We start from the raw sequence: 25,555 nt of genomic DNA on the forward strand, positions 1-25,555 counted from the left end.
AGAAGAGAATCATGGAAGGTCTTCCATAATTGCATAGGCTGTAGAATTGGTGTGTGCTTTTCTTAGCTTAAAATTTGCTTCTCCTTGTCTGCATTTTCTTAAAAAGACAACGAAGCCTTGTCCCAAATTTTAAAGGTTAGCTTGAAGAGCCTGTCTGTCTCTCATTTTAGGAATGTTTGGGTTATTCAGGGTCTGGTGGGTGACCTTGCGTATGTGGCTTTTTTTTTTTTTTTTTCAGCTGCCCGTGGAGCCCCACCTCTGCCACCCCTTCTCAGGTGAAGCCTGGCTTGGTCCTGTTCCTCAGGAAAAGGATGGACCCTCTTATCTTCTCAGATGGTCCCTTCCATTCTCCCTGAAACCTGCATGACAGCTCCTAACGTGTTTCTCCAGTGCAGCCAACCTCGAGACTCCAAGCGTCCTCCCAGCCACCTCCATCTATGCATCTCGTCTCTGGACTTGGTGACCGGACTCTTTATATTGACAGTAGGGTCTCAAACCCTGCATCCATCCCTCCTCTTGCAAGCCCTGCTGGCCAGATGAGGAAAAAGATTCCAAGTCTCCTGCTTTCCTCTGGGGAAAGGTGCCTTGTTGTGATGAATGAACTCATTGTCGGGGCAGGGTGGAGAAGGGTACTCCTACCTTCTCCTACCCACTGTGGGGGGAGCTTGGTGGGTATATTATATTTCATCGTTTTAGGAGGCTGGCATGGCCAGGACTTCTGGGGGTGGGCATTTTTAGTGAAATGGGAAAGGAGTTTGCAGAGAAGTGATCTGTTTTAAAGGTCAGGTTTAGAGCATGGGCAAGGAAGTGGGTCTGCTTTATTTTTAGGGGTATTTTGGTTTTGCCCTCACCCCACTCCACGCTCATACCCAGAAGTAGGTTGGATATAAATACTAAATACTAATCAGTTGAACTAAACATCTAATAAAAAGAGAGGGTGAAGTAAACTGGGGGTCCTTTTAGAGCTAGTCAGTTCCTCTGCGGCACAGGGCCCAGGAGCCATGTGAGCCCTCTGGGGCTCCCTGCTCCATTTCTTCAGGTGCTGAGGCTGAGGGATGTTTTTCCTCCTCTCACCACCTATCCCCTCAAGAGAAAAGTCCCTTTCATTCATTCATTATGGATTCAGAAACCCCCAAAACCTCTAGTGAGAGATAGGAAGATAGGACCTTGGCCTTGGCCTTAACCTTGACCTTGAGGCTGCCTCAGTCTTCTCTGCTTGGCCCTGAAGGCCACTGGCCCTGTCAGTCCTGTTCAGAAACTTCAGCCCCTGATGGGTGCTCCAGGATGACGAAGAAGGGAAGGGTGAAGCACCTTGCGGAAGGGACCAGCTCTGCGGGCTGTGAATGACTTTAACTAAGGCCTGCTCGTTGTGAAGTTCATAGACCATCTGAGTGAGCAGGCTCTTCCTGTTCCCTTCTGCACCGCTCAACCCCAAGACTGCAGGGGTTAACACAGCAGAGTGGAGAAGGGTGAGTAAGCTTATGGGGGTAGTCAAAGATTCCTCTGCCAAAAGCACAAGGACTTTGGTGCGGTGTGCCTCAGTCCAGTTGATCTTCCCTGGCAGCCAGCAGTATGTTGTTTCGTCTTCCAGGTCCTAGTTAAAGAGCACAGAGAAAATGGAGGTTCCCAATCTAGGTAGGAACTGAGCTTGGATCATGGTACAGGGACTTCCCCTTCTCCAACAGCACGATGGAGCTCCTGGGCTCCACATCCAGCTGGTTTGGTTTGCTAAAGCTCTTGTCAAGTGCAGAGGCTGCTCAAAGCTTGAAGTGAGAGCAAAGGAGCTTTCATCAGATACATCACAGGCTTAAACTGCCCTAGGGACCTTTCCAATCTGTTGGATCACAGACGAAGGATCTGTACATGGTGCCCAGTGAAACCCAAGTCTTCCCAGTGCTAGATGAGAGAGCTCTCAACTTGGGTTATTTATCTGGGGTCTGCGATCCTTTGCCATCCCCTGGACCATATTGACTGTTGGGGCAAACCATGATTAAGTCTGTGACCACGCTTTTTCTAATCATTCTTTATTTATCATTCTTATTTTCAAATCTGTTAGCAGTTACCTCCCAGCAGTATCCCCCCAGCATCCTGAAGCCAGTGGAGCTTAGAGAGAGGATGCTAGTGGAGGGAAAAGGAGAAAGTACAAGACTTGATACCGCAACAGAGTTCCAGGGTAGATGCTGACCCCAGTTACTGAACTTGGACTGTGAAGTCTTCCCATTTATTTTTGAAATGGGAGTTGATGCCTTTTGTACGATGTTATCAAAGCGTATCTCTTTTCCCCTCACTACTCAAACATAGAGCATCGAAATGAGCATCACACGTAAAAGCCAAACCCCAGCTTTTCAGTGGGGCTACTATCTTCCTCCTGTATGACCTGATGCCCCTCATGTTCCCCAGCATTTGGACTGTGTCACGTGGGTATTGACTGTACTTTCATTTTCTTGGCCTCATGGAAAGAGGCCTGGGACTAGATCTAGTCCGATGGATTTTCTTCTTCAGAGCATGTTGATGACACAGTACCTGTTTAAATGTCTTTGCCTTATACCTTATTTGGTCCCTGTGTTAGTAACAGATTTATTATCATGTATATTTACTATTGATGAATGGGAATGTGAGCCTCATAGTTATTGATCTATTTTGTATGCTGTAAAAAGCTTGTAATATAGGTTTGAGGTGGGCTGGCTACAAGAGCACTAAAACTTCTCACCTTTTAAACTGCTCTTTTTATCTGCTTGTGGGAATGTCATCTCTTCAGTGGAAGATTGGGTGGTCTCACGTTGAGGCTGTTGCCCAGTCCCATTAACCCCCTTATCCCTTCCCAGAAGGAAGAGACATTGCCCAACTAGGCATCAGGAAGCTGTGTTAAAAGCCCTTGTGTGGGTTTGGTTTTATGATGTTTTTCTCGGGTGGGAAAAACTTCATAGTTGTTTCTTACTGCCCTTTCTGGGAAGCAGGCCAGTGGTCTGCAGGTTTTTAAATGAGCTAGATGCCCCTCTCCCCCTCTCCTCTGGTCCCCAGACCTGGATCGTAGCGCTGTGGTGCTCCAGGTGTGGTTTGCTCTTTCGGGGGGGGGTTTCCTCCAGCTGCAGAGGCCCAGCGTTTTCCCAGCTGGGCCCGTAGAGTGAGAGCACCTAGGGCTATCCCACCCAACGGACATGAGGCTTCTGTCTCCAGAGTTCATCCCAGCCCTCCGAACTGGCAAAGGCAAGGAGACTAGCCACTGGCCATTGCCCTGGGGGCATCCCCTCACCCCATAGCTTCCCCTCTTGAAACCTAAATTTACCTCCAGGGAGAGGTGAGATAAAATTGTAAATAGACTTGCTACAGAGCAACTCAGGGTTGGGGTGTGTTTTAATTCTCCTGATCACTTGAAATAATCTGTAGGCTGAGTGCTTATGGGAGTGGGGGTGAAGTGTGACTCCAGGGTCCTTCCCTTCTGCAAAGCTCTGGGGGTGGAGTAGAGGGCATCTGAGGCCCTTTGATGGCACTACACTGAGCTGTCTGTTCTTCTGGAAACCCAACCTACAATCAACTGCAAATCAGATTCCTCACATTCCAGCTGTAGTCTTTCTTTCCCTGTTGGATCTCAGTCCCTGGCTGTACGTGGTCAAGGTGGCTTTCTGTGAGCCACCCTAATTTAGGGAATGGGAGGCATTACAACTCTGCCTTCAAGACTCGTCTCTTAAAAGCAAAATGAAGCAAAACTACAACCACCTTCAAAACACATACAAAAAAAAAAAAAAAAGGATAATTTTAACCGAAGGAAGGGTTTGGTTCCATTCAACTCCACATTCATTGTGCCTTTACTTGTGTTAGATTTCTGTGCTTTCTTCCTCTCTCCCTCTTTGAAGCAATTAAAATCTTCCTTGATAACTGCTGTTTCCTTCTTTCTACTCTTGTCTGACAACTTAGTGGGTTCCCTCTCTAATTGTCTTAGATCTCATTCCACTGGTGGCAGAGGGGCCGAGCCTTCTTTTCTCACGTCTAACCCTTGTCCTTTTCCACGGCGACCAGCATGGGAGCCATCGTCAACACTGCATAAAAGACAAGAGTGACGTGTGTGAAGAGTGTATGTATGTATGTGTGCGTCCATCTTTGTCTGCATGTGGATTGGTTTCTTTTCTTCTAAAAAATAATTTATTGTATGATTTATTTTGGAGTTGTTTCTGATTACAGTACTCCCTCTCCCAATTAGCATTGATTTCTTTACCCCCTTCTACAATGTATAATCCGGTCTCAGGTTGGATTCTTTGGTACATTTCTTTCTTCTGGATGCCGTGCAGTTTAATTAAACCTTGCTTAAAAACAAAAGCAAAAAACCTGAAAACTGTGTAGTCTTGTCTGGAATACCACCACAAGTGGTGGCATAGAGGGGAGAAAATCTGTTGCCTCCGGTTAGGGTAGTGGTTTGATTCCAGATCCTCTGAGAAAGTAGAAATACTAACTTGGGCAGAAGCATCTGCAGCTTCCTGAGAGTTTTCTCTCCTCCCCTCCTGCTGTGTTTTGAAAATCACAGTTCCAGTTAGCCAGGCTGACTGAGTGATTCTGATAGAGTTGGTCATTATTTATATTTGCCACCTAACTCCCCTTTGCCCATGATTCCAGGGAACTCAGGAGACCCCCTGGCCTTGTGTCCTTTCCTTATATCCCTAATGCTTCTTTCCACCTGTGTGTGTGTGGTAGATTCTCACACTGTAGTGTGAAGAAAAGGTGAGGGCAGAACACACAGACTGTGTCTGTTTTTATGTGGGTGTTGCCTTTTTTTTCTTCACTGCTTAAGTTGAAATCTTAGCTGGCTTTCTTGAACTTTGACTATAGGTGTCAGAATTGAACCAGACATTCTCTGCTTACTGTGGTCAGCTGACATACTCACCACTAAGATTTAATGAGCTTAACCTACACTTTCATCACTAGCAAAGGTCTTGAAATTATTTCCCATACTGGTTCATAATAGGTGTGTGTATGAGTCACTCTCACGGTTTGATATAAAAACCTATGAGGGTGCGGGAGCAAGGGGAAAAAAGGGCCTCCTTTCATTTTCATCCATATTTGCCAGGTTGGCTGAATTCCTGATTCTTTGACCCATCATTGTTATTAATATGATTAATAAACTACCTATTTATTGATTTAATTGTTCCTCCTGTGACTTTGAATAGCCCTCAAATAGAGCTTGCCTAAATGACCCTCAACTTCCTAACCCTGTAAGCTTTCTCTGTCCTATTGGGATGGTATTGCTCGTCTGTGTATGTGTGCACATGCCCAGACACACATAAGGATGCCGGACAGGTTCTTCCTGTGTCATTTGGTTCCTTCCCCCATGACACTGTGTATGGATTAGCAAGTGATAAGGACACTAGTTTTCCCACTTTAATTATTACCAAGACATAGCCCCTTATGGTGAATGTGCCTCTTAAGTGTTTTCTGGCCCAGCCCAGCCACTAACTGCAACTTACTGCAAGGAAGCTACCTGTCTCTGACTTCCTATTACTCTGCAGACAGAGGTAAGAGAACTAAAATGTCAACCTCAGGATCCTAACCACCCCAGAGGATAACTATGGGGAAATGCTTCGTCTTTGACATCACTGGAGCCCAGTCTGGATTGTTTTTACACATAATTGAATTCATTCTCCACTCCTAGGTTTAGGGGTGTGAGATCTAAAGGACTGTATGCTGTCTGACCACAAAAAATGTTGAAGCAAAAGATGGATATCCACTTGGCAGGAATGTCCTTTCCATTCATTCAGCAAGCGTTGATTGCATATTTTACTCTGTGCCAGGCACTGACAATATGAAGACGAATAGGACATGGTCTTTGCCTCCAAGGAGCTCAGAGTCTAGCAGAAGACTTCAGGACAGCCACCAAGGGAAACCTATGCGGGGCATTAAAGGCTTTATGGTAATTAGCCAGGGCGGGAGGATGGTGACTGGCATTCCAGACATAGGAAACAGCAAGGACGAGGCACAGAAGTGAGAAACAGTATGATGGTATGCTCATGTTACTGGAGTAGTGAAAAGAGAAAACTTCAATTAGGTAACCTTTTAGAGAACTTTCAATCTGGACATTCCGTGATTCTCTGCCTGCTTCCACAATAGTCACTTATTCTTGTAGGCTTTTCTTGGACCGGTGCTATATTTCCTGGTGAATGCTTTCATAGGCTCCAATATGCACGTTAAGTACTCCTGGCTTCCTCTGCCCCCTCTGTCCCACTGTAACTGAGATAGTTGTTCACCACCATCCCTTAAAAGCTGGCTGGGCACTTGTTACCATTTCTGGTTATGAAGGACAAGGTTTAGGTGCCCAGGTTATAAAAATAAATATAAACAGTGAAAGTTGCTTCTTTCTAGGTTCTATTCCCCTGTTAAGAGATCAGACATACCAGCTGGTAAAAAAGCCTCCATTCTGTGGTAACACTTTCTCCATTCATGGCAGCCTACGCTCTTCACTCTTGTAGTTTTCAGCTCCTAGAAAGCCATCTCTCCCTCCAAAACCTGCATCTGTCTATTCCCCCTCGGTATGTTTAAGTGGTCAGGAGTTTGATCTCCTGTCAGACTCCCTGAGTTTGAATTCCAGTTCTTCCACTTACTAGTTGTGTGACCTTGGGCAGATTTACTCAACCTCTCTATTTCAGTCTTCTCATTTGTGAAATGGAAATAATTCCAACTTCATGGGGGTGCCTGTGAGAATTAATAAGGTGATATAGTTAAAATACCAGAGCTCAGTGCCTGGCACACACACAAGCACTCAATATTGGCTTTTATCTCCTATATGAATGAACTACAATTAAGTTGATTGTAATATTGTTTTCCTATTTCTCGGCTTGCTCTATTTCATTTGATATTGAAGGATGACAGATAAATGCTTACCATCACCTAGAACTGGGTTTGGGTTTTTAGTGGAACCTGGGTTATTAGCATTGGAAGCTGGCCTGTAAATTACTGCTCTAATTTATATTTTTCATTAAAAGCTCAGATTGCCACTCCTTCTGTAGTGGTCTTCTCTGGCCCTGAAACCCTTGTATTTAGCCATAAAAAAAAATATTTTAAAATTAAGGGGCCATAATTCTCTCCACTCCCCACATTTGTGGATTAATGGGATTAATGATAGGAAGGTACACAGAATACCGTATTCTTATCTTTAACAAAATAAAAGCAAAGGCCTGGCCCTTTTTCTCACCCTTGAAACACAAATCAGGGAGATACTGTGATGAAGTGCAGTGTATTTATGTTATGTATGTAGAACTTTACAAAGAAACATTGCTTTTGGTGTCAGGAAATGGTCCTAGGCCCTTCGAGGCCACCAAAATTCTGTGACCTCTAACTAACCCTCGGCACATTTGCTTTGTGTCTTGCAGTGTTGAGCATTAGATATGTAAAGCGCCTAGCATCATACCTCGCACCCAGAACCGCCCAAATAATGGTAGGTATTATGTAGTAACTCTCTGAAAATCTAGCCCATTAGGGTAAGTAAAAAATGGGTACGTGCAGCAGTGAGAAGGGGTACTGAAGGTAGGGCGTGGGAATACAGTCGCTAGGTGCAAAGACTACAGCTCCCGCCGGGACTCACTCAGTCGGCCCCGGCGCAAGCGCGCGTCTTTCCGCCGAGGCCCCGGATGTAGACTGCCCCCACGGCTCGGTGGGCGCGGCCTCACAGTGGCGCTGAGGCCTGAGGCTCTCTTATTGGTTGTGCGCCTTCCCGCTTGATTGGTTGTGAAGGAGGGGGCTGGGGCCAAGGCGCGCGGCGCTCTGGCGACACCCAATCAGAAACGTGGCCGGGCTTTGGCGGGAGGCGGGAAAGCTGCTGCTGTGCGGATTTGGCGCGAGTGCGTCTGGGCTTTCCGGCTGACGGTGTGGGGGTTTGTCCAGGATCCTGTCGTGCACAGTCCCTTTAGTTTTGTGCGGGAGAAGTGAGAAGGCGCCGGCACTGAGGTGACGCAGCACTGTGAGGTGGAAAGGAGAGGAAGCCCGGGTCCTGGGGGGCGGCGGAGTTGGGTGAGGGGCTAGGGCGAGGACCGCGGGTTCTGTAAGAGGAGGAGAGCTCAGGTCGCGGGAGGGTGAGAAGGTCGGGGTAGGGAAGGGTGACGTGCGCTCTCGGAGTGCTCTGGCAGTTGTGCTGAGTGCGGCAGGAGGGAGACGTTCCCCGAACATCTGGGGCTATGTGGGGCCGAGAGTTGGGTAGAGCGGGGATTGAGTGCGGGGTGAGGGCTTGGGGAAGCCTGTAAATGTGGGAGGCTGCTGGGCTAAGCTGATGTTAACGATGTACCCCGTGCCTGGAGCCAGGGGAGTAGAAGTACTATGGACGCCAATTAAGATCAACTTGCTATTGCACGTCTCGAGTGGTTAAAAATTTGGGCTCTGGAGCCAGAATGCCTGGTCTTATATCCTGCTTTGCTGTGACGTTGGGCCTCTCTGCCTCTGTTTTTTCATCAGTAAGATAAGGATAATAGTACCTACCTCTAAGGTGGTTGTAAAACTTAAAGGAGTTAATACCTAAAATGTTTATGACAGCCTTTTACTCGTAGTAGGTGGTGTTCGCTATTGTTGCATAGATTCGGATACGAAGCAGAATTAAATGCTAAAATATTGTTATAACATAATCTACTTCTGAAATGAATTTTGATCTTCGGTATAAGTTACATGTTAGTTGTTTTTTCTTCACTTTTACATATTGACTGGCTGTCCTGTTCTCTTTTTTGTACACAGCTGTGTTGCCATCATGCCTCAAACCCGCTCCCAGTCACAGGCTACAATCAGTTTTCCAAAAAAGAAACAGCCTCGGACATTGGACAAAGCTAAAAACTCCAGTGACACCAAACTAGAACTGACAAATGTCCAGGCCATACCCCGTTCTCCTTGTGCAAAAATTCTGCCTCTTAGCCCCAGAAAACGTCTGGGTAAGCTATCCATTATTTGAGTACAACTTTTTGACTGGTAGCTCTCGACCTCTCTTTCTCAATAATAAGATGCCTTTGAAACAGCTTTCTGAGTTCAGTTAAGACCACTCTGTTCCCTTTGGTTATTTTCAGAATGGTTGCTAAGTGCTTACTGAACTTCAGAATTAAGCTACTTATTGAGATTACTTTCCGAACTACTTAATAGGTCTGATCTTCAGTTCCTTAATACTGAACTTGGTTCTGTCAGTGTTTTAAACGACCTTGCAGTTAGTTATATAGTATTTTGAGACTTGCCTCGATAGTTGTGAAATTAAGAAAAACAGGTGACAATTCTTGTTTTAGAACAGTGGTTGGTAATCCTTTCTTTTTCTTTCCTTTTTTTTTTTTAATTATTTTTTGTTTGGTTTTGTTTTTTCCTTTCTTGTTTTAGATCATCTCTTTTTAATGAGGGGTGATTTGGTAGGATCTGGAGACATTTTTAGTTGTCATAACTGAGGGGGTGATACTGACAATAAAGGCTGGGAATGCTGCTCAATATTCTACAGTGCACAGGACAGTCCCCCACAATGAAAAATTATTTGGTCCAAGATATCAATGGTGCCAAGGTTGGGAACCCCTGTTTTAGAGCAATCCTATAATTTCATCCCATTAAAACCTCTATCAAATAGTAAGACTCAGTGGTGCCATCTGGTGGCCACTAGTTGCTTCTGGATGAGAGGCATTTTATTTTGGTGGTTCTGACCATGATAGAAATTCATCCCCCTTTTCGGGGGGGAGGATGCAGAGATCTTTCCAAGTCCTTTTACTATCCACTGCTATGAATGACCACATTTTGATTTTAATGTTTCAGGTGACGACAACCTGTGTAACACTCCCCGTTTACCTCCCTGTTCTCCACCAAAGCAAAGCAAGAAAGAAAATGGTCCCCCTCGCTCACGTACATCTAAGGGGCGCAGATTGGTATTTGACAATCAGCTGACAACTGAGTCTTCTAGCAAAAGAGAACAAGCCAGAGTTCACCAAAACAAAATACGTTCCTCAGGTCCAAAAGGTCAAGACATCGCAACAAATTCTGAGCAGAGACGTCCACTGGAGAAAGAATCTGCATGTCTGAGACTTCTCAAGCAAGAAGGTTGGTTCTTACATGGCAGCTGATAGTGCAGCCTCGTAAACAAGGCTGGTGATTCCAAGTGAAACCTGGTGGGTCTTCTCAGTCACCTCTGTTGTGTCTAATTGTCCTTTCATGTCTGGCACAGGCACTTGCTACCAGCAAGCAAAGCAGCTTCTGACGACAGCTGTCCCAGATCAGCTGCCTGCCAGGGAAAAGGAGATGGATGTCATCAGGAATTTCCTGAGGGAGCACATCTGTGGGAAGAAAGCTGGAAGTCTTTATCTTTCTGGTGCTCCTGGAACTGGAAAAACTGCCTGCTTAAGCCGAATTCTGCAAGACCTCAAGGTACATTGAGAGTCTGAATGCTCTTGCCAAAATGATACTTGGTTATCAAGGGTTAAGAAAAAGTAGAAGTGCTTAGGGGACTGCAGTTTTCCCCAAAATAAGACATTTTTAATTACACTGTCTAAATCTTTCCAAATGAAAGTGGACCTTATTCTCTTGTATGCTGTTAACTCTTAAAAGACACTTCAGGTTCCATCAAACCTTTATCTGAGGCCAAAATAACTCGCATGTTTGCATTTTTCTAGAAGGAACTGAAAGGCTTTAAAACTATCATGCTGAATTGCATGTCCTTGAGGAGTGCCCAGGCTGTATTCCCAGCCATTGCTCAGGAGATTTGTCAGGAAGAAGTATCCAGGCCAGCTGGGAAGGACATAATGAGGAAACTGGAAAACCATATGACTGCGGAGAAGGGCCCCATGATGTAAGCATTGCTCTGCTGCATGTTGCTCTGTGAAAATCTGCAGGATCCATTGCCCACAAACTCACATTCTCATCTCTTGAATTTAGCAGTTTGCTCATAAAAAGAACATTTCCTATATTTTCTCTCTGAGGGGTAGTTACATAAGCTTAAAAGGAAAGAAGAAAAGAAAAAACAAAAACCTTCTAATTTTAAATTGGGGGGAAATGTTTTTAAACTAATTACTTGAAAAACCTGTATGTTATTTTCTGGTGATGATGGGGGTATCATCATAACAGTGACTGGAGGTGGGACAGATTATGATCTTCAAACTGGTCTTAGCTGTAGGAATGTGACCTAGCATCAGCCCAGATCAAACAGATTGGAGAGTTAAGAAGGTGAACATGGGTACTAATTGTTTCTCTTTTTTTGTAGTGTGTTGGTGTTGGACGAGATGGACCAGCTGGACAGCAGAGGGCAGGATGTATTGTACACACTGTTTGAATGGCCATGGCTAAGCACTTCTCGGTTGGTGCTGATTGGTTAGTGCTCTGTTGTTGATGTTACGTGGTGGTTCTAAAGACCTTTTTTTAATCTCTTCAGTTTATTCATCACATATTTTGTTTTGTTTTGTTTTTTGGCTGTGCCATGCAGCTTGCGGGATCTTAGTTCCCCGACCAGGGATTGAACCCGGGCCCCAGCAGTGAAAAATGCCAAGTCCTAACCACTGGACCACCAGGGAATTCCCTTACCAACTATTATTTGATCTTACACCAGCTTTCTGCTTTCTTACCAAAATAAGAAAGTTACTATAAAATAATAAGAACCTTAATCTAAGTCAAATCAACTTTGTTAACTCTGGATAGGAATGACATAATGCTGCATTTCAGAGACAATTGATTTTGGGAGTATCTGATCCTGCTTATAATTGAACAATTCTAATCCTAACTCGAAAAGAGCATTCTTCGATGATTATGTACATCTTATCTAATGGATATTCAGGGTGGAGGGTGGGGGAAAGTGGGAAACAACAGTTGGAATGCCAGATTATAACTGGAAATTTTATTCAGTTTTTTGGTGGGTGTTTTTTTAATATTTATTTATTTGGCTGCGCTGGGTCTTAGTTGTGGCGTGCGGGATCTAGTTCCCTGACCAGGGATTGAACCCGGGCCCCCTGCATTGGGAGCGTGGAGTCTTAACCACTGGACCACCAGGGAAATCCCTTATTCAGCTTTCAGAGGGTTTAGTTTTCCTTTTATGATGATTTGACCAATGATGCTTAGTGTTATTTATCTCCTTCTCAGGTATTGCTAATACCCTGGATCTCACAGACAGAATTCTGCCGAGGCTTCAAGCTAGAGAAAAATGTAAGCCACGGCTGTTGAACTTCCCACCTTATACCAAAAATCAGATAGCCACTATCCTGCAGGATCGACTTAATCAGGTGAGTGCCAAGCATTGTACCAAGCTGAGTGTTCCTTGTATCACCTGTGAAGATGGTTCAAAAATATTTTGCTTTGATTGCATTACTAAACAGGGAGTTCCTATAGCCCATTCATTTTTATATGAATTTCTACTCTTGGCTCCATTTTAGATGCCTTAGTGTTGGAATAAAAAGAGTTAGAGGAGTCACCCAAATGCTTCTCTAATGGCCTTTTAAAATAGGACCTGTGGGGACCTCCCTGGTGGCGCAGTGGTTAAGAATCCGCCTGCCAATGCAGGGAACACGGGTTCGAGCCCTGGTCTGGGAAGATCCCACATGCTGCGGAGCAGCTAAGCCCGTGCGCCACAACTACTGAGCCTGCGCTCTAGAGCCCGCGAGCCACAGCTACTGAGCCCACGTGCTGCAACTACTGAAGCCTGAGCGCCTAGATCCTGTGCTCCACAACAAGAGAATCCACCGCAGTGAGAAGCCCGCCTACCGCAACGAAGAGTAGCCCCCGCTCACCGCAACTAGAGAAAGCCCGCGAGCAGCAATGAGGACCCAACACAGCCAAAAATAAATAAATAAATAAATTTATAAAATAGGACCTATGAAAACACTTTCTCTATTGAAAATGGCCAAATAGATTTTAGTTTAGTTTAGTTTTGCTAATTTAAGTTTCAACTGCTTTTTTTTCCCTTTGTGAACCTCTACCACATTCCTACAAAATGCTTAAATGTATGAAATCTCCATTTACTTCTAAGCAGAAAAGGCATCTTAGACCCTAAAGGTTGGTCAATCAAGTCTGGGACCTAAATTGCAGAGGGGAAGTCTTATAGTTCAAACTGTCATCTTCTATGTGTTGTTCAAAGGCATCTAAAGATCAGGTCCTGGACAATGCTGCCATTCAGTTCTGTGCCCGCAAAGTCTCTGCTGTTTCGGGAGATATTCGCAAAGCGCTAGATGTTTGCAGGTGAGTTATGGCACTGTTGGCTGCTTTTATTAAAAAAAAAGAAATGCTGTTAATTGTCTCATGTAACTCAAGTGAATGTGGCTTAAGAGGCTCCATTCTGCCACATTTTACACTCAGAAAGGAGGACTTGTTTCTCAGTGGGGAGCTCTGCATTTCCACCCTGTTAATGTCTGAAACATTATCAGTCCATTACCTACAGAGGGAGAAACAAATGAGATGTTGCTGGCACTCCCTGTGGTGATTATAGATTGGTTAATTACATTTGTATTAAAAAAGACTCCAGTTTACTTTTCCATTAGCTGGTCTCAAGCAGGTTTATTTATGGACCTGAACCATCTTTGCCTTTAGACTCTTTTTCCCTTCCTTTGCTTTTGTGAGCACCCCTTCCTCCAGTTGGTAGTCCCCCACAGTTGTACTCCAGACCTCTCTCTCCCTTCCCATCCCCCGGCCCCTCCTGCTGGGGAAAGCCTCTGTGCTGACTGATGAAATTTCTTCCTTCCCACTAGGGACACTTGGTCCATTAAAATGATACTTGCTGCGTTGGCCCGCTGGTCCAACTTCCCCCTACTGCCATGCGGAAGATCCAAGTCTGGCTTATGGCTTCCTGTGGGCAAAGTACTTTGGAGAGAGCAGTGGGAGAGTAAGCTCTTCCTGTTGCTAGATGGTGTGATCCTGGATTTGAGTTTCCCCTAGTCAGCAAACTACTTGGGTAGAGACTGCAACTATGAGCAAGAGTCAAGTAGGCCAGTGTGGTCTTAGCCTACACATATCCTGTGTATAGATAACTGAGGACTCTCCTCTTAGGTCTGGTGTGTATGGGTGGTACTGGCTCTCTTTAGTCAATCACCCACACTACGTATCCTCTCTCCTGTCCATGACGGGTTTTCCTCGTCCAAAATGTTATCATTGGCTCAGTGTACGATGACTTACTCGGCCTCTGTAATAGGAAACCATGTAGTGTTGAAGTTTCTCAGATTCCCTGGTCCATGAATTATTTCAAGGCAATTAAGTCTCCTGGAGCTGAGACATAACCCAATTTTGTCTGGGGGCTTTAAAATTATAAAACATGTTGCTTTTTGTTAATGTGCCTGTTTTTGAGCTTGGTGGTTTGGTGTGGTGTTTGGTTTGGCTCAGCCTAAATTAATTTTAGAAATATTTTTTTTTTACAGGAGAGCTATTGAAATTGTAGAGTCGGATGTCAAAAGCCAGACTATCCTCAAACCACTGTCTGAATGTGAGTAGTTTATCTCCTTTCTGTCTTCCTTTATAATTGGAAGCTTAACTTCTCTGAGGAAAGAGATAGAGAGCTGAAATGAGCATAGTTAAATCCACACTCACCCATTTGTGTATGGGTGTCGTGTTTTTCATCAATTTCATCCACTTTATTTCCATCTTGCCTGCCAGTGCTATAATCCATGCGTTACTGGAAATGAGTTCTCCAGGGTGTTACATGAATGGTTGGGACAGAGTCAGTTTTCTTTCCAAGCTCTAGGAATGAAAACTAGACAGTAAGGTTGGATCAGCTTCTCTCTGGGTACTTATGTTGAGTGCACTTTAGGTCTCAACATAGGTGGAAGCAAAGCCTGGGAAGTAAGAGAGTCAGGCGGGAAAGAATTGAGTTCAACTTGAGATATCGCAAACCTTTAAACAAGTCTAGGAGGGTGGAGGTACAAAGATAGTATTGCTACATTAAACTGCAGGCTTTTACAAAAATGACTTAATTTTCCTTTCCCTCAGCCTTGTTCTCTTAGCTATGGCAGATGTAAAATGGCCATGGACTACATATCTTGTGTTTAATATCCACTCTTAATCTTTAGAAACAGGACAGTCTGATTTGATTGTTTCTTCCTTCACTCCTGCACTGGTTGAGTGTTATTAAAATTGTTTCTAGCACCATAGTTCCACAGAAGACTCTTTTTTTCATCAACTTGTTGAAAGAAAATTACTAAAAATATTTCAGAATTAGCCAAACTTAGTGCTTAGACTCATAGCAGGTAATATTTGCCAATGCATAGACTAGATACTGGTTTCTCTTCAACTTTTCACATTATTCCCTTTTTTCCCTTACCAATAACATTTAGGCTTGCCAGTGGACCCTGTGAGCACCACCCGCACACATACAGCTAAAAGGGGTTGTGAATTCCTGTCATAAATTATTAATCTAATTCCTGTCTTTTGACCTCTGGTAGGTGTGGTTAGCTTTTAATGGCTCTAGAAAGCTATAGGGAGACTGACTTGAAATAGATATAAGAAGACACTCCCAACAAATAGCACTAACTGGGCTTCTTTGACACAGTGTGGGTACCCCAGTGTTGAAGATACTCAGACACAAGCTGGATAGGTGACCACTTTTTGGGATTGTTTTGAAGAGACTCAGCTGTTGGGTGGGGAGCGAGACTAGACCTCTAAATTCCTCTCAGCTTTAAGATTCTGCTTGTTTGATCGCTGATCTCCAGTTTCTCCATGACGATTAGTCCTGGGTAGCATCCCATTTGTGGTCATGAAATAGAAGCAAACTCTTGTGAGACAACTGACTTAGTCTCAGGAAGTAACTTTAGGCAAAGGTTTGTTACAGAGCAAATCCCTCCTCTGTCTTGCAATTCCTGCGTCCAAACAATGAGGCCACAATCCTCCGAAGCTTGTTGGCAGTTTCCCAACCTCCAGACTCTGAGATGGTGCTATCTGCTAAGATATCCAGTGACATTTTCTCAAGTGTTGCTCTCCTGGAGATCAGCTTGGGCAAATGAACCCAACCTCAAAGGTCATTTGGGGAGGCTATCTAGAGGACTTAGGTAGGATTGTCCACGTTTAGCCACTCTTTTTTTTTTTTTTGATGTGGACCATTTTTAAAGTCTTTATTGAATTTGTCACAATATTGCTTCTGTTTTATGTTTTGGTTTTTTGGCCATGAGGCATGTGGGATCTTAGTTCCCCAACCAGGGATCGAACACGCAGCCCCTGCACTGGAAGGTGAAGTCTTAACCACTGGACCGCCAGGGAAGTCCCCTAGCCACTCATTTGATTTGAAATATTAGGTAATTTTTTGAGCCTTTAAAAATGACCAGGGACTTCCCTCGTGGCGCAGTGGTTAAGCATCTGCCTGCCAATGCAGGGGACACAGGTTCGAGCCCTGGTCCGGGAAAGATCCCACATGCCGCGGAGCAACTAAGCCCGTGCGCCACAACTACTGAGCCTGTGCTCTAGAGCCTGTGACCCACAACTATGGAAACCTGTGTGCCTAGAGCCCGTGCTCTGCAACAAGAGAAGCCACCGCAATGAGAGACGCCCGCACCACAATGAAGAGTAGACCCCGCTCGCCGCAACGAGAAAAATCCTGGACGCAGCAACAAAGACCCAACGCAGCCAAAAATAAATAAATGAATTAAAAAAAAAAAAAAGACCAGGCCCAGCCATCTTTGTTTCAAGGTTCTATCCTTCTTTGCCTTTGAGATATTAGGAACCTTCCAAGGCTGAGTACATTGGTTCTCTGTCTGGTCCTTATTCTTTCATGAGGTGGATTTCGTCTCTCTGACATTAAATTGCACTCTACAGGATAAAATAGCTCACCGTTCTGCCCAGAAAAAGGATAACTCTACTTTCCAAGTCATGTCACACTTTGGCATCTTTCTAAGGATCACATTTTGTCTCATCCTCTGGCTTCTAGTTACAGAATTGGAACTTCTGCTTTGCTCTTGAATTTCCTTCTGCTAAAACTTAATATCATCTGTCTCAATACCCACAATATTTAAAAAATCTAATTAAGCTTGATTTATTTACTTTATAGGTAAATCACCCTCTGAGTCACTGGTTCCCAAGCGGGTTGGTGTTATTCACATATCACAAGTCATTTCGGAAGTTGATGGAAACAGAATGACTTTGAGCCGAGAAGGAGCACAAGATTCCTTCCCTCTTCAGCAGAAGATCTTGGTCTGCTCTTTGCTGCTCTTGACCAGGCAGTTGAAAATCAAAGAGGTCACTCTGGGGAAGGTTAGTTGGGAATCTCAGCAGATGGAGCTGGGGTGGAGATGAGAATCTGCTTTGCAGAGCAGATATTTTCCAAAAGGCCTATCACGCTCCAGCTGATGTGAATTAAAAATGGATTTTAACAGTAAGAATAAGTACTGGTATCATGTAAAAGGCAGCTGACTTTATTTCCCTTGGGTTGTGGTTGAGACCTTACCATTAATCTTCTCCCCTTTATTTCTGCCTCTCCCTATGAAATATATAAAGCCCCTTTCTTGCATTACAGTATAGGTTTTTGGCAGTATCTCCAAAATGCCTTTTCAAGGATTTCATTGAAAAGGGAGAGAATTAGGGTATTCAGATAACTATTTTGCAAACCCAGATTCACAGTCTTTTAAAAGATTACAGGGTTACAAGAGATATGACTTTTAAGCAACATTTGTTCTCCCTTGTTTCCTCTCAGTTATATGAAGCCTATAGTAACGTCTGCCGCAAACAGCAGGTGGCAGCTGTGGACCAGTCAGAGTGTTTGTCACTTTCAGGGCTCTTGGAGGCCAGAGGCATTTTTGGATTAAAGAAAAACAAGGAAATGCGCTTAGCAAAGGTACAATGAACTGCTTCTTTGTGACATTGCTTTTAATTGTCCTGCTTTGGCGAGCTTATCTTTTGCTCAAGTAAAGATTTAAAAATGACCACAATTAGATAAACAATTTTTTTTGTTAGGTAGGGTTTAAGGTGTGTGAATATAGGGCTGTAGTATGAATGAGATTTTTTTTTTTTTTCGGGCTATTGCAAAAGCAGTGTTTAACTTGCTTGCCTCTTGTGAGAAAAGTTTAACACGGTAGAAGTTTGTGTAATGAAAACTGCTTTTGTGAGTTCTCCACCATGAAAAGTCCTTTTCTCTTCTTTGCAGGTGTCTCTGAAGATTGAAGAGAAGGAAATAGAGCATGCTCTGAAAGACAAAGCTTTAGTTGGAAATATCTTAGCTACTGGATTGCCTTAAATTCTTTTCTTTTATACTAATACTCTGCCTAAAATTATCTGGCTGGCATTTAGAGAGGGATGGAATCTTCATTTTATTACTTTATACACTTAGGTCTGAAAGCAAACATGACCTTTTTTACTTAAAACTGATAAAATTTAAGCTATAAATTCATGAATATTAGCACAGAATTATATATCTTTGGGTCTTATTATGTTTATGCATTAAAGACTACCAAGTAGACCCTTTTTAATTATTCACTGCCTCTACCTCTAGTGTGCCTCTAACCAACATGCTTGCAAGTATACAGACTTAGGCTGTGGGAAGTTTATATATTTATCTCTGTTTCCTCAAACATTGGTGTATTTTAAAGAATTTTTGGACTAGAGGAAGAAGAATGAAAAAGGGGATGATCCAGGAAAATAAGTCCACGTGGAGATCTGGAGGACACTTTGATCAAAGAATGTTTTTCTTTTTGGAGTATACTGTGTTCATGTTGCAGATACGTCCACATTGTGACATTTTAAAGACTCATTGAGTGTCTTGGGCACTCCCAAGCTTGTGGAGGTGGTAAGGAGAATGTGACTACAGATTGTGAATATATTTATTTTCAAGTTGCATTCTTCGTCTTCTTAAGCAATCACATTTCAGGAGAGCTCAAACTTTCGGAAGGCAATGTGAAAATTGTGAAAATCCTCCCCAAACTGTCCCACTGTCCTAGCTGCCCTCAGATGAAGCCACTTGTTTCAAGATGCCTTCATTTGGGGTTGGATTTTCATTGACACCTCATTTTCCCAGTCTTCTTAGATAAATGTATCCATATGGTTACTCAAGTCTCCCCTTTTTTCTGGGTTTGGTTTCCAGTGGCATTAAATGGCAATTTGTGACAGGGACACCAGAGGGCACCATTATAACACTGACTGCCTTGAAAGTGCAGGCATAGGGCTGGGGTAGTTTTGAGAGAAGGGGAAAAGAGAAACTTAAGTTTGCTTCATTTGGGAGGTTGCTGTACTTTTATAACTCGAGCAAATGCTTGGAATGCAAACCATGAGCGCTGTGAATGGTCTGAGAGCCAGTGACCAAGTCTGCTGCTCCCTGAGCTCTTCTGCCTCCTCCCACCTTCCCGATATGGCTTGGGTTTGAGAACTTGATATGTGTACAAATGATCTGTTGGCCACTGTTTCGTTCATGCTGCCCACTGTATCCTTGCAATGCGATCTGGGCTACAGCAGGTGGTATGGGATAGAAGGGCACACAGAGCCCTCTGAAATGAACACTACCCACCGGTGTGTGTAGCAGCGCATAGTCTATAGACAGGAGTCTGACTGTCTCACCGTCACACTCCTTTACTAGAGCATTCATTCCCTCTGAGAGCAATTTGTGAGGGGAGGACACAGTTCTATACCTAGAAGCTTGTAAAGTATCTGGGGCTATAAGGGTTAACCAGCATAATTGCAGAGATTGTCCGAAGGCTGATGGAAAGCAGAGACTGAATGGGATTGAGAACAGATGCGAGGCTTGATTTAAATTACATTTTATTGGATGCTGCAGCCTTAAGAGACGTGACTGCTTTACAGTTTGTTTCCACACTGTGGGCAGCTGCTGTCTGTTCTGTGTCCACAGTAGGATCCTGCCCAAAAAGGAGCAGCCTCCCCACCTCGTTGTGTTGGAGGCTTGGCGCCTTCCTCTTAACTGCAGGGCTGGAGTCAGGAACGTGGTTTGCCTCGCAGTGGGGCGTCTATGCATCCTCCATGGCTCTGAGCCAAGATCGCCTTTGCAGATTCAAAGGGGCCAAATTTCTTTCCCCTCTACCTCCTTTCTCTTCCTTTCCCCTGGTATTTGGAAATCAGGTTTTCTGTGTACTGGTTTGTTAGTTTCCTTTCCTTCCATTCTCCCCACACTGTCAATTTCTAGGTCATTGATGCTCTTAAGACTTCAGCAATTGGAACAGGGTTGGTTCTGTCAATGATGCGTGAAGCTGCCTTAGAGTCCCTGCTTGGCTTCCGCTGCCCTTGTGGGAGCAACACCTGATGCATGTTTGTCAGCGAGGTCTTCAGTGTGATTCAGACAGCTGGAGCGGACTGAGAGGGGGAAGAAAGTCCTTTTCTCACTGAAGCTGACAGCTCTGGTGGGATTTTTAAGGGGCTGGGCTGAGCCTGTGGTTACTTGTTTTTTGCCAGGAGCATAGGCTGTTTCGCAGGGAGTAGTGGCAGAGATGCTGACCTACATTCTTCCTCTTGAAGGTGGTGGGCTGTGTGTCTGTATCCTGGTTTATTTATTTTTCTTCACAGTAGCAGATGAAGCTTCCATAGAGTGTTGGTGGGTATTGCCATGGAACGCACACAGACACAATAAACTTGGTGTGAGTTTCAACCCCAGAGCTGCAACTGACATTTCTGGCTCAGTGAAGACCTGCCTGTGACTGGATGACTGGCAAGAGAGTGTGAGGTCCAAGCTATCCAGAGATCCAGAAAGTCGGCAGAGCTCTCTCTTTCTTCCCCTTCGTTGCTCCCTGCCTTTATTCAGTGTCCTTTTAAGATGCAGCAATAAGAACTGGGAAGGAGGAAAGAGATACGACTTGGGGCTTTTAAAAAATATCTGTGGAGAGGTTACCTTGACTACTGAGGGAGACCAAAAGAGAGAGCCGAGATGGAGATTTTATTTACATTTGTATCTGTCCCCAGCACTTCGTACAGTGCCTGAGACCTGGGAGGTATTCAATAAACTTGTTGAGGGAACAGATACATGACCAAGTAAGATGCTGCCTCGCCCTCCATCTCGGGGACAGTTCTAATCTGGAGGCAGACATTGCTCGAGCTTTTGCACCGAGGTGTAGCAGGCCGTTGTGAAAGGGGAGTGCTCCATCCTACAACGTGTGTCAGCACAGCATTTATCGGCCTCACAGATGCGTTCCAATGGCTCCCTCTGATGTGGTACTTTGAGGCAACTTCCATGTTGCTCCCAGGAAGCCTTGGCTTTGGGGAGAGAGTCCACCTACAGGCTGGGAAGAGGGGGTGCCTGTCTGGAGGCTCCCTAATGTCCCTAGAGATGGGCCAGAAGCTGTGCCTCTAGTTGGCAAGGGATGAGGGAGGAACCCACCTCTGATGTCCCACTTTTTAACTTCTGGGGAAAGATGTGACCTCCGGTTCCTCCCGAAAAGATCAGGTGCCCTCGAAGACATTTCTGTCTTAAGCTACGAACAGCAGCAGGTCTCCGTCTCCCAGAAGAGGTGGTTCTGTAGGGGAAGAAGGCTTGCCCTCTGGCCTCCGCTTGATTTCAACCCCAGCCCAAGGCGCTGGCAGGAGAAGCTAATTGGGTGCAAGGGGCCTGGGTGAAGGCTGTCTGAAGACTGGCGAAAGGAGAGAGCTGGCTCTTTTTTGAAAAAGCTCTAATTGAGTTCTGAATCAGCCTGGCTCCCTTTGATCCCTCCTCTGTTTCCCACACTGCCTGAAAGAGCTAGATCAGCACTTTGTAACAAGGGTGCGCCTGCTCCCCACACCCACCCACCCCCCGCGCTCTCTGCTGCCGCCATCCACTGCTTGTCTCCTTCAGTTAAGATAATGAAGATGCTGAGAGATAAAATGTGTATTTAATAAGGGTGGGGGGAGGGAGGCGGGAAGGGGCAGCCGGGGCCTTCCCTAGTTTGGGGCCCCGCCAAGACTCAAGCTGAAGGCGCTGAAGGCGAAGCCAGAGTAGGACTTGGCCCCAGGGTGTAGGGGTTTCCGGGCCCCGATCCCGCTGACTTCACTGCCTGCTGCTTGCCCTAAATTCCCCCACCTCCACCCTCTCAGCCCCACACTCCTTTCTTTCCTCCCTGCTCGCTCCCAGTGGCAAAAAGGGAGTCTTGCTTCAACCTTATTTTCAGCTGGTAGCTTGGCCTTTGGTGCGGTGCCCCCCCACCCCAGAGTCAGCTGCAAGGTCGGGCTAGGGCAGCCCCTCCAGCCTGGGCCTGTTGAAGCTGTGGGTTCACAGTACGGGGCGGGGGGCGGGGGGTGAAAAAAGCTGGAGTTAATGAAGACCAGCTGTAGCCTGGGTTCTGCCCACAGTTAGCTGCAGGCCAGCCTTTGGTGGTGGTTGGAGGGATGGAGGTGTGTGACCTCCATCCCTGGGCACAAGGATATCCTGTGGCAGCTGAGGCTTGCGCTGCTCTGTGAGCGTGGCTTTATCCTTAGGTTGTAAGAGAGTAGTCTGTTTCCCTCTTCCTCTACTCCTCCCCTCCCCAAATGACACTCAGCCCTTATTGAGCTTTATAACTGTAGTGGTGGCCCAGCTGAGATTTGAATATCTCCAGGCTCTTCTGTAAACACTCATTAACTGCCTGGGAAGAACCGAGAGCCCTGTTTAACAGCTGGGAGAGAACTGAGGCAGATTAGGGTGAAAGGCTTGACCTGAGCTCACCCCATGGACTCCACCCCGGGGCCCTCCAAACTTCCCGTCCAGCTCCTTTCCCCAGTTCCTGCCAGACAGATGAAGAGGTGGAGGCAGAGCTGCCGCCCTCTCCCCTTCTAGGAAGAGGCCGTGCCCTCTCCCTTCCCTTGACTCTGTCCCTGACTTCCCCTGGCCCTTCACCCCGTGACATTTTCCCTGCCCTGCTGCTGGGGATATGTGCAACTCTCCTTGCAAAATGTTCTCCCCCCAGCCCTCTGCAGCCTTCCCATCCACCTTTCCCTGGCCCACCTGGCCCACCAACCGTGAGTTCTCCCTTTGGAGAAGGTGGGCTACCCTAAACGGGGTCTGTAACCTTGAAGTTGATCTAATTGTGCATAAGAGGCCCTCTGCCCCCCTATATTTATCCTAAGTCGTACCTGGGAAAATATTCTTTCTTTTACGTATTCATTCTAGTAAAGTCTCAGGATCCTATTAAGGGCTGGGTAGGGGCCCGAGTTGACCCCAGGTTCTGCATCCCCTTCGTTCACTGACAATTGCCATTTCTGCTAATGGTTGTAACCCAAAGTCCCCCAGCCCCACCTGCTTATACTCTCACCTGGCTCCGTGTATCTGCACACACTCCCAGATCCAAGGATATAAAACTGCCAGTTTCCAACTGCTGTCCAAGTCATACTGCTCTTTTTACTTGCTGGAAATCAGGACTTTTTTTTCCCCCTTGGCGTGGCCTTCTAGGCGGTTAGGAATAGTGGGGGAGAGATGGGGAGACTGTGCTCTGTCTAGGAGGGGGAGGGTAGAAGTGAACTCCCGTCCAAAATGAACGCCCCCTTCCCCAAATTCTCAATAGCCAAGCTACTTGGGAGTGATTAGGAAAGCGATCTTAACCCCAGCTTCAGTCCCAAAGCCCAAATTCATCTGGTCAGGGCAGGCAGAAGAAATGTCTTCTCCTGTCCCATAATATCCTCAGCTAAAATCAGCCATGTGCTGTGTATTTGACACTGGGGACTCTTGCTGTCCCAGCCCATGACTCAGACCTCGTCTTTCTCCAGTGAGTTCTTTCTGCCCCATCAGTTCAGCTCTGCATCCGCTGACCCAGTCAGGGACGGTGGGAGAGGGTGGGGAGAGCCTCCTGGTTGGAGAGTGGGCTTTAGGACCCAACGGGAACCCGCGCCTCTTGCAGCAGCCTAACCCAGAAGCAGGGGGGGAATCCTGAATCGAGCTGAGAGGGCTTCCCCAGTTCTCCTGGGAACCCCATCGCCCCCCGCCGGCACGCACCTGAGCAGGTAGGACCACGCACACCCCTTCCCAATTCTCCGTTGGCCGCCTTCCGCCTGGCTTCTCCGCTTCTGATCTGGTCTTTTCCCTCTCGGCAGTTCAGGCTTTCCCCATGCCTCCTCCCCCACGGCTCGCTGTAGTGCAGGGAGGTGGGAGCCTGGGAACAGAAGGGTGTCTGGAAGCTCAGAGCCCCTGCGCCCTCCAGCGCCCTTGCTGCACGCCCCTTGAGGCATTCCTGTTCTCTAGCTAAGAATGGCAAGTGGGGGAAGGTCTGCCCAGGCCCCAGCCCCTGCACCCTCCTTTGCAGTATTGCCTAATCCCCCTTCCCCCACCTCACCTCGAGGGGAGAATTGGCAGAGCTGGGGTAACAGAGAGCCGGACAGGGAGCCGGACGGGGACCCGAGACTCCCTGGGAGATTTCTCTCTTGCTTCCTCTCTGCCCCCCCCCACCAGCCCTAAGAGCTCAGGACTTTGCCCCCGACTCCCTACTCACCTTGTAGAACCAGTGCCTCCTTCCAGGCTCATTGCACATTTGAGTGGCCAAAGCCTTTGCTGGAGGGTAGTGGAGGTTGTGAACAATTCTGTGTGTGTGTGTGTGTGTGTGTGTGTGTGTGTGTGTGACCTTTTTCTCTGGGGAAAGTTCTTTCAGGTTAAAGAGCTGTCTTTCCCATCTCTGCCAACACCTCAACCCCTATGAAAAGCACGCCCCCCCGCACCGTGTGTGTGTGTGTGTGTGTGTGTGTGTGTGTGTGTGTGTGTGTGTACCATATGGTTGTAAGATCTATAATCTTAGGATGGAGGTGGCTGGGTGCGTTGAGACATCCCAGAGCGTGGCCCAGGCCAGAACAAACTCAGCCCAGATGGCTGGGGAAGGGGGTGTGGACCAGATCAGGGAGGCCGCCCAGCCATGCCAGCTCCCTGGGCTCCTTGGCTTTCAGAGCTCAGGCTCCTGGTGTTACCCCAAAGCTTCTGCCCTCCTGCAGGCTCTCTGGGAGAGCGTTGGATGATACCTACTGTTTACAGTGACTTGTTTGTCCCTCTCATTGGGGGCTGACAGGCCTTGTTCTCTGAAGATCTAGGGCATCTCATTCTGGCTTGGTGGGTTTGCAGGAGGGGTGTATGGCTTGTCGGGGTAACCGTGTTTGTAAGTGTGGGTGTTGCCTCTGGGCGTAGCAGACTGGGGTGGGGAGCAATGGAAGAGACGGGTCACATTTTGAGGGAACCCCTCTAGCTCTCTGTGCGGTAGGTGAGTGGCACATCCCTATCTGGTAACTCTGTCTGGTGTGGGGTGTGTTCTGTATCCCTCCATGTCTCCCCAGATCCCCGAAGGGTTGGTTTTAGAGGAAAACTTGGATAATGGCGTGACTTCATTCTGCTCTTGACCCAGGAAGGGAAGTAAATTCTGAGTGTGAGCAGTGGACTGAGAATCAGGCCTGAATGAGAGACGCAGCTCGCTCTTTTAACCATGTGCGTTTATACAGCTCTCTAAGCCTCTGGTTTCTCCATTTATAAAAATGGCTATTAGTAACAAGACCCGCTTGCCTAATAGAGATACGGCCATAAAGACCTCATAAAGCAGTGTATCCTACAGCCCAGTGCAAATGGTAGTAATGGCGGGGGCGGGGGGGGGTGGTTTCTAGGATGGGATTCTCTTTCTAATCTAGGTCATCTCTCTGCCTTCAGTTCCCTTCCCCCATCCTTGCCCATCTGGGGGATGGAGGAACCAGACAGGCTTTTGCCCCAGGGGCTGCAGAATTCCCCTAATGTAGGTTGTAGCCGGCCACCAGCTCTCGTCCTCTGGGGCTC

General features: G+C 46.3%; 3 protein-coding genes and 1 long non-coding RNA gene across 12 annotated transcripts in view; 3 read left to right on the top strand and 1 right to left on the bottom strand.

Moving 5' to 3' along the window:
• Positions 1 to 3,876, top strand: part of WIPF2 (WAS/WASL interacting protein family member 2) — a 42,715-nt gene extending 38,839 nt beyond the window's left edge. For all 5 annotated transcript variants that reach the window (XM_036836281.1, XM_036836280.1, XM_036836282.1 and 2 more), the window contains one exon: positions 239 to 3,876. In XM_036836281.1, coding sequence (XP_036692176.1) covers positions 239 to 279 — 41 coding nt within the window. In that variant the 3' untranslated portion in view covers positions 280 to 3,876. The remainder of the gene's footprint in view (positions 1 to 238) is intronic.
• CDC6 (cell division cycle 6) lies at positions 1,332 to 18,916 on the top strand. 5 transcript variants are annotated; one of them, XM_036836275.1, is made up of 13 exons: positions 1,349 to 1,469; positions 7,356 to 7,420; positions 8,704 to 8,894; positions 9,745 to 10,026; positions 10,151 to 10,350; positions 10,596 to 10,771; positions 11,183 to 11,289; positions 12,052 to 12,191; positions 13,043 to 13,143; positions 14,313 to 14,377; positions 16,928 to 17,130; positions 17,570 to 17,710; positions 18,020 to 18,864. In XM_036836275.1, the coding sequence occupies exons 3-13, from the start codon at positions 8,717 to 8,719 to the stop codon at positions 18,107 to 18,109; spliced, it is 1,683 nt and encodes a 560-aa protein (XP_036692170.1). In that variant the 5' UTR covers positions 1,349 to 1,469; positions 7,356 to 7,420; positions 8,704 to 8,716; the 3' UTR covers positions 18,110 to 18,864. The 5 variants fall into 5 exon arrangements, with proteins under 5 accessions (XP_036692172.1, XP_036692170.1, XP_036692169.1 ...); XM_036836277.1 differs by lacking the exon at positions 7,356 to 7,420 and having other exon boundaries at positions 1,332 to 1,469; XM_036836274.1 differs by lacking the exons at positions 1,349 to 1,469; positions 7,356 to 7,420 and adding an exon at positions 7,822 to 7,947.
• A 717-nt stretch (positions 18,917 to 19,633) lies between these two features.
• Positions 19,634 to 24,153, bottom strand: LOC118886881. Its single transcript, XR_005017816.1, has 4 exons — positions 24,087 to 24,153; positions 23,750 to 23,906; positions 21,188 to 21,323; positions 19,634 to 20,641 (listed from the first exon to the last, which is right to left on the bottom strand). It is a non-coding gene; the product is annotated as an uncharacterized LOC118886881 (long non-coding RNA).
• Positions 23,675 to 25,555, top strand: part of RARA (retinoic acid receptor alpha) — a 43,587-nt gene continuing 41,706 nt past the window's right edge. The window contains exon 1 of the mRNA XM_036837216.1: positions 23,675 to 23,757. The gene's annotated coding sequence lies outside the window, so the exon portion shown is untranslated. The remainder of the gene's footprint in view (positions 23,758 to 25,555) is intronic.

Source organism: Balaenoptera musculus, chromosome 20 (genome assembly GCF_009873245.2).
Source record: "Balaenoptera musculus isolate JJ_BM4_2016_0621 chromosome 20, mBalMus1.pri.v3, whole genome shotgun sequence".
NCBI classification, from domain to species: Eukaryota; Metazoa; Chordata; class Mammalia; order Artiodactyla; family Balaenopteridae; genus Balaenoptera; species Balaenoptera musculus.

Bases quoted from the DNA above. Each gene is read 5' to 3' on its own strand.
- CDC6 (XM_036836277.1), top strand. From the start codon at position 8,717: ATGCCTCAAACCCGCTCCCAGTCACAGGCTACAATCAGTTTTCCAAAA. The intron at 10,027-10,150 runs GTTGGTTCTTAC...TGTCTGGCACAG, and splicing joins GAGACTTCTCAAGCAAGAAG to GCACTTGCTACCAGCAAGCA. The intron at 17,711-18,019 runs GTACAATGAACT...TCTTCTTTGCAG, and splicing joins AGGAAATGCGCTTAGCAAAG to GTGTCTCTGAAGATTGAAGA.